Here is a 7,322-nt window from a genome sequence, read left to right on the forward strand (position 1 = left end):
CTCGAAGGGCTCTTTTCGCCCAACCATGTGAAGGGTGGAAGAGAGCCAGAGGCGGCCAAACAATGACTTGGCAGCGAAGTGTAAAAGCCATTACTAGCAAACTCAGCTGCACTGGTCACTGCCGTCTTCCTGGATGGGGACCCCAAGACTGTCCAAATAAATGGTTAGAGACATTGTCAGACAAGGTCCAGTCGCGCCCTCAATGGTGCTCATACATCCAAGCTATTGCCTTCAATGCATGGCTCCCTTCCGAATTCCCCCACTTGACAGCCACTGACAGTGCTGGATTTATGCTCCAATTTATCAGCTCCCGCCTGCAATGCGCAGCTACCTACCCCTCCCCCCCAAACCATCGGTGAACGAAACTGCGGCAGCTATCGAAGGGCTCTTTTCGCCCAACCATGTGAAGGGTGGAAGAGAGCCAGAGGCGGCCAAACAATGACTTGGCAGCGAAGTGTAAAAGCCATTACTAGCAAACTCAGCTGCACTGGTCACTGCCGTCTTCCTGGATGGGGACCCCAAGACTGTCCAAATAAATGGTTAGAGACATTGTCAGACAAGGTCCAGTCGCGCCCTCAATGGTGCTCATACATCCAAGCTATTGCCTTCAATGCATGGCTCCCTTCCGAATTCCCCCACTTGACAGCCACTGACAGTGCTGGATTTATGCTCCAATTTATCAGCTCCCTCTTCCAATGCGTAGCTACCTACCCCTCCCCCCCCAAATCATCGGTGAACAAAACTGCGGCAGCTACAACCACTGTACGGCGACTACGCGGTTATTACAGCTGACAATGATGATGATGACTCCTCTTAAAGATGTTTTTAGGAGTGGGTTTCACACAGTCATATTCGCTGGGAGAACTGCGGTGTCCCTTACACAGAAATGGCTCCCTTCTGAGGGGTCTGTCTTAGGGGCACTACCGTATTATTCTCTGTATCCGCGCCGTTCACAACTACCATTGTCTCTGGGTTGTTTCTTTCCAGGTGAATGAGTTAGTGTTTCCTAAGTAGCTTTCTGTTTTCCCCGACAAGTTAGTATTACTTCATCCGAGTCCAAATTTTCAACGCGCCGTGAACATTGCTTAATAATTTATCCCGTAAATTTATTGAATCATTTGTGGAATGACTACCTTTCCTTTCAACACATAGCATAAAAATAAAGCTGACAAGATTGCTGAAAAACGTCCTCACTCACTTCTCTGTTGCTGCCCTACTGCCAAATCTTTCTTTGCTTTTCTGCTTTTAGTTCCTGGATGAATGCCATCATGTCACTAGTGAGTTTTTCGTCTTATTCTTTGTTTCACTCCCGTTTTTAAGTTGATTAGCCCCTTCTTCCAAGCATTCCGAGCCTTTTCAAGTCGGTAAAATTGGACGGGCGGTGTCCCCAAAATTATTGATGCTGGCCTTGGTTAGCCAACCTCTGAAAAGAACACATCGTGGCAAAAGTATTTCTAGTCTCATTAAATCGTTTCTTAGGGGGGTTTGGTTGTGGTTTTCATTGGGAGAGATGTACGCTTTTTCTTGGTATTGAACATCTGTTATTCGGCGAAAGTACCTGTGTTAAAAAACCTTAGTCCGTAAAGCCATTTTGTGGGCGTAACTTAGGTCTGGTCGGACCTTCATGCTTTGGACCCGATATTTATTGCGCATATCATTATTAGTATTTTTCTATAATGCTTAATTTGACTGCATGAAAGCATGTTTGGCACTGTCCATTCGACGTTGCACTTATTTCGTTCATCCCTGGGGTGAGGTAGTTGAACCTAGTTATTTAAATGAAGTAATTTGTCCCGTTTCTTCATAATATGTCGAGAGGTTGTGCAGACGCGACCATATCCACGGAGGAAAGGTTTTTCTGATCCTTATTTTCTATATACAGGCTTCACAGTCACATGACCTGCGACCCGTCCTCATCAATCAGTCCATATCAATGAATTAGGAATCCCAAGAACGCACTACAGCGACTCATATATCATGTTTTCTATCGAAAAATCCTACTCGGCTCTCGCAACCGGAGACTGTATAAATTCTTCGAGGTGAACCTATGCCTACAGGGAAGAGGGAATTCATTCCTGTTGGTCTGGACACTGGGCACACTTTTTGGGAATCATGGGTAGTGTGCCTCCGAATTCTGAACTGGATGTAAACTCGAAGCCGTTCGGGCACTTATTAGGCGTTTCCATTGAGTTACTTAAGTTGTCCTCATTTGAGATGTGGTATCACTCATCTCTAGCTGTATATGTTCCTGGCATACGGAAACTTCTCTGTCACACTTTTCCTCTTGTAATGGCGGATATATCTTAGAGTTCCACTCGATTGGTCCGGAAACACAGGTCACAGGTCTTTGTGATCGTACGCATCCAGACAAAACTACCCAGGTGGTCGCTGGTTTGAATCCGCCCTAGAAATTTTGAGATGAGCACTGCAGCTGCATCCTCACAAAAGTGAAATGACTGTGTGGCACTCGTTGATCCGTTAGCTCAAATTGACATGGTTCCACCATGTGGATTCCTGCGATCTCACTACTTACGAACTGGGATGGGTTGATTATTTGGATCCAAATAAGGCATGCCTTTTCTTACGATCCCGTAACCTACTAGTACCAACCCCCCAATTATAATCCCCTCAAGTTTAGCACCATTCTCCTCTGAAATCACTATGTTAAAGTAAGCTTGTTTGCCTTATGAAACATGGTTAACTCTTTGGTCGGATTATGGCAGTCTTGCAACCCTAAAAGTCAGTCTTCCCGTCTGACAACCCTCTTCACGTCTTGCTTCCTTTGTTCTTCCTTCTCTTCCCTCCTTCCTCTAATGGACTATTCGAAAATTCCTGTCACACTGTGCCTCCTCCATAACTTCACATCACAATAATTCATGAGAGCACCTGTCAAAGCAACATTTTGCTCTACCTTTTGTGTTTCAATTTGTATACTGCGAAGGGAGGTTTTTTTCTACGTCTGTCCTCCCTAATTGCTGACCGCTTGTCTGTTTTGTGAGCTCAGCCGTTTACTTCCTCTACTACTGCCTATCTATGTTTTTGCCTCATTTGCTGACGAAACGTCACCAACCAACTTATCAACCTCAGCGACCAGGCACTCCCACTCATGCAGCTGTTGCTACCAGCATTCCTGTTGGTGTAATAATTAACCACAGGCATCTTTTACCCTATTATGCCCGCTCATTATATCCGTTTTCTTGGTCACCATTTTGCAGATACAAGGTGGTGGTGGTGGGTATCAACCGCCTGGACCACCCATGGGCTCCATGCCTCCCTATTCGACTCCTCAGGGTATGCCAGCAATGCCGTCAATGCCTGGTACGATCGGATTCGGAGGTATGTGATCATCTGGATTTTCTAGACTCTTGTGCGAGTAACCGTTGTGAGGTTGACGTGCGGTGTATTATATCAGTTTACCATCTAGTTTGTTCCATCGAGGAGACTACATAAGCGGACCATCCAAATGGTCCTCTCTCCAGAAAGGGTCCCTCAGCCTGAGAAACGGTCGTTTCTGATGGGACAAGCGTATTTGGTGGGGAGTTCCTATTCCTCATGGGTTTGTTTACTTTACTTCCCCAAATGCGGTTGCCTCCTTCGGGAGGGCAAGTCGGCTCTATGGAACATCATTTGGCATTTTTTCGGGTGCGTCCTTGTGACTTGTATGGATAAGTGCGACATGCAGGGTAGCAAGAAATTTTCGAAGAGTGGGTGAACAGTATTACTATGATTAATCCCAAAGGTAACGTCTTGTATACAGTCCATCGAAACTGACTCAATTTCATCGCCGTTGGTATCGAACCATAGTTCGGCTAGCTCTCCTAGACGTCCGACTGTCAACCAAGTTATGGCGCCTGACACCCGTTTTCGCTCTTGAACTTTGCCTGAGACACTTGGCACCAGAGGGTAGTAGATAGAACTTACTCGATAGAGGCGGTACTGTGGCGTGTCTTTTTTGGGCTCATCGTCTCCCGAGGCACTCATCCGTAGAGGCATCGGCGTAGATTGGAAGTACAAACCGCGTAGCGATTGTGTAAGTTTTTGCAGTCGCCCTAGGATAATAAACGTTCTGTCACTCACCACCGCTCTAACGTATGAACACAAAAGCTATTTTGTTATGCTATGGGTAGTGTTTATTTGACACGTTGATCTTGAATTGACAATCATCATTGGTGATCTGATCTCTACTAAAAAGGTCACATCCAGTACACTCCGATTTCGAATGTAACGGAAACGGGTTTAAAACGCTTATTCGCCGTTTGAGTTTTCTGGGCGAACGTCTTGTGAGGTTACAGGCTTTCTTCTGGCTGTTGCAGTGGCTTGAATGTCCCCACTATTCCCGATTTGACCATTTTGACGAGGAACAACGGGTATCCGGGTTGGATAGGCGTCGACGGATGGCGGACAGGACGTCACCAATCTCCAGAAGACCAAAATACTTTCGCTTCCTCCCTTTCCGTTGTCTTCATTTTCCATTGGAAGACAGGCGATCTTGATTTTCAAAAAAATAACACTGTGCTTTGTTCTCGTATGGAACAACGTAAGACAGCATCCTTTTCGAACTTGTGTAGCAGTATCAAAAAATAAAAATTCCTGCTGGCTGGTACCTTGGACACTCACGGAGCTCAAGCGTGTAACATGCGGAATACAGATGGATGTACAGCATGCCATCAGGAATTCAAAATTTCAAAATGAAAGGGGAGTGGAGCAAACAGCAGAAGAAAAATATATTTTTCTCACGGTGCCGTGTAAGGAGAGTNCTGGTACCTTGACACTCACGGAGCTCAAGCGTGTAACATGCGGAATACAGATGGATGTACAGCATGCCATCAGGAATTCAAAATTTCAAAATGAAAGGGGAGTGAAGCAAACAGCAGAAGAAAAATATATTTTTCTCACGGTGCCGTGTAAGGAGAGTGCTACAACTAGGTGTATCCGAAGCACTTAGTGCCGCATTCAGGCGAATTTTACCACGCGGCACATTCAAGATTGTTGTGGCAAACAAGGAACATGCCGTTGCAACCGATCGAAACGTTTTGAGAAACACTCAACATTCACTAACAGTTATAGTGAAGGTTTTGCTGGGAGGATTGAACGCAGACCTGAATCGCGTGCAAAAGGACGTGTACCTCAGTGTATCTTACTTATGATGGGCCGGTCAGATGGCTGAAGTGGTTGGAGCGCGAATTTACTGTCCAGAAGGTCCATGGTTCGAACCCGACCTCTCCCTCTCGACTTTACCTGCCTAGGTTTGGGCAACCTGGCAGTATCCCAGCCCTCGTGCTTCCATTGAGTGGCATGACAGTTAGGCATCGGGAAGGTGCTACAGCCGAACAATTAAAAAATTTAGTCAGATCCATAACGGTCGTAATCCAGCTTTCTCTATCGTCAGGCATGTAATTCACTCTGGTCGCGTGATTGATATCAACTTTTACTTTGAAATAATCATGACAAGTCACTTACCCCTCCTGGCGAGGTTCTTTTATACCATAATCATTACCTGGCAAAGCTGAGTTCATGTGTTCGGAAGGACTTGACTGTAACCTTGCGTTTACCCGTCTCCTGGTGACCGAGTTCGAAGTATGTTCAACAGTGCACAGCAACCCTTTTATCCTGAAAGAATGTTGTATGTCAGTATTCTGTAATTCAGGTGTCAGTTCGTGGCTAACCAGTGTGTGAATTGGTGCCATCTTGTGCAAATCGTTCTCACAGATGCCCCTGGAGCAAAACCACGTAGAAAAAAGTGAGTGCATGTTTCGATTCGCTTAGAAGGAAGACTGGTGTGTTTTATTCCATATACTGTTCCCCCGGCTCCAGTGACCTAGTGCTGGAAAAAGACCCGCCAACAAGGAACACAACAGCTTTATTGCGAACAAGCGAGTACAACAGTTACAATGAACCTCGCGCCATTTGAGTGGTACCTTTCGTTGATCCATTCTCTTGATGAATAGATTTATTGACTGACTGACCTGGATGCTTGCCGGCTTCCTTGTTGAGATTTCGGTGGAGTTTGAGGGTCACAGTAAGTCTCGGGCACTCAGGAAACTGAACTTAACACCTCCCACTTTTGGCCGTTTAGTGTAAGATTGTTGGCGTGGGTCAATTTGAAAAGGTTCCAAGTTTTCTTGCGCGACCAATAGATGTCTTGGTTGCATCAATGGGTCTGTCTTGGGCGGTAAATGTGAAGCAATAGCTGTTGATGCCGGTCTTGGAAAATCAAAAGCTTTGAGCAGCAGCTTGTGGTCTGGTAACTATTTTTCCGCTTTTATGATGGGGCACTCAGTCGGCCGTAGCTGACTGACATGCCGTTTCCATATCGATGATCTCACCTGGACGCTATAGATCACCTGCTTGAATCTTCTTACGGCGATTCCAACAGTCCACTTTCGATGCCCGGAGCGATACAGCAGACGGGTCCTAGAATTTAACGTTGGTTTCCCTCCTGTCGGTGATTGAAAACACGTATGTGTTGGTAGGATAGCATCGTGGGTAAGTCTCAACCGCCTGTTCATCATATGCTCTGCTGGAGAGTGAACGTCAGGAGACTGCATTGAGAGTTGCTCTATAATTCAGCAGGCACGTATCCAGCATTTTTGTCGTGGTCCCCTCCTCTTCTGCCTTTGTCAACGCAAGTCCTGTTTTTGTCTACACGCGTGTAAAGGTGTTTACGAACAGTTTCGCTTAACCGTTGTATTGGGGTTGGAAGGTGGGGAAGTGGAATATGTCTTCGAAAGAATTCACCAAACTGATAGGATATGAACTGAGTACCATTGTCGGACACAGTAGTGTCCGGGAAACCGAATATTGGAAACAAGCGCTGCAGTTTAGCGATGGTTGCCATCGTTGTTGTTTTAGACATGACAAAAAAGTTCAGGTCATCGACAACGGTGAGGAAGTTTTGCCCGTTAATTGGTGCCGTCACGAAGAGACTGGACCTTACGTTCAGGTCACAACGGTGAGGAAGTTTTGCCCGTTAATTGGTGCCGTCACGAAGAGACTGGACCTTACCGTGGTGTGGCGGTTTGTGTACGTACTAGACCCATTGAGCTATACCGGGGGGTGTCCGCGCGAGTTTGGGTGTTGTTGGTGTTGTGAGACTTCCAGGATAAGGTCCCCGTGCCCCCGTCTGTGCTTGGCTGGAGACGTTGCAAGAAATGGCGGCTAATCGATATCAGTGGCGTTCTTGCTGTCAGTTTCTTTCCAGATTGTCTGATTGAGCGGTTGGAGGTGTAGGCACCTCAGTATGCTTGACATAGTCCAGCACTAGGTCCCCTCCCTCACACACTCTTTTTCTCTTCTCTTCACTGTAGGGCTTTTAATACAAT

The 7,322-nt window shown here is 46.3% G+C and overlaps 1 protein-coding gene across 1 annotated transcript in view; it reads left to right on the plus strand.

Annotated features, from left to right (window-relative positions):
• Positions 1 to 7,322, plus strand: part of T265_02076 (hypothetical protein) — a gene marked incomplete at both ends in the record, with an annotated part of 38,070 nt that overhangs the window by 5,934 nt on the left and 24,814 nt on the right. Inside the window, 2 exons of the mRNA XM_009166235.1 lie at positions 1,250 to 1,277; positions 3,216 to 3,336. Coding sequence (XP_009164499.1) covers positions 1,250 to 1,277; positions 3,216 to 3,336 — 149 coding nt within the window. The remainder of the gene's footprint in view (positions 1 to 1,249; positions 1,278 to 3,215; positions 3,337 to 7,322) is intronic.

The sequence above is a fragment of the Opisthorchis viverrini genome, assembly GCF_000715545.1.
Source record: "Opisthorchis viverrini unplaced genomic scaffold opera_v5_24, whole genome shotgun sequence".
NCBI lineage: Eukaryota > Metazoa > Platyhelminthes > Trematoda > Opisthorchiida > Opisthorchiidae > Opisthorchis > Opisthorchis viverrini.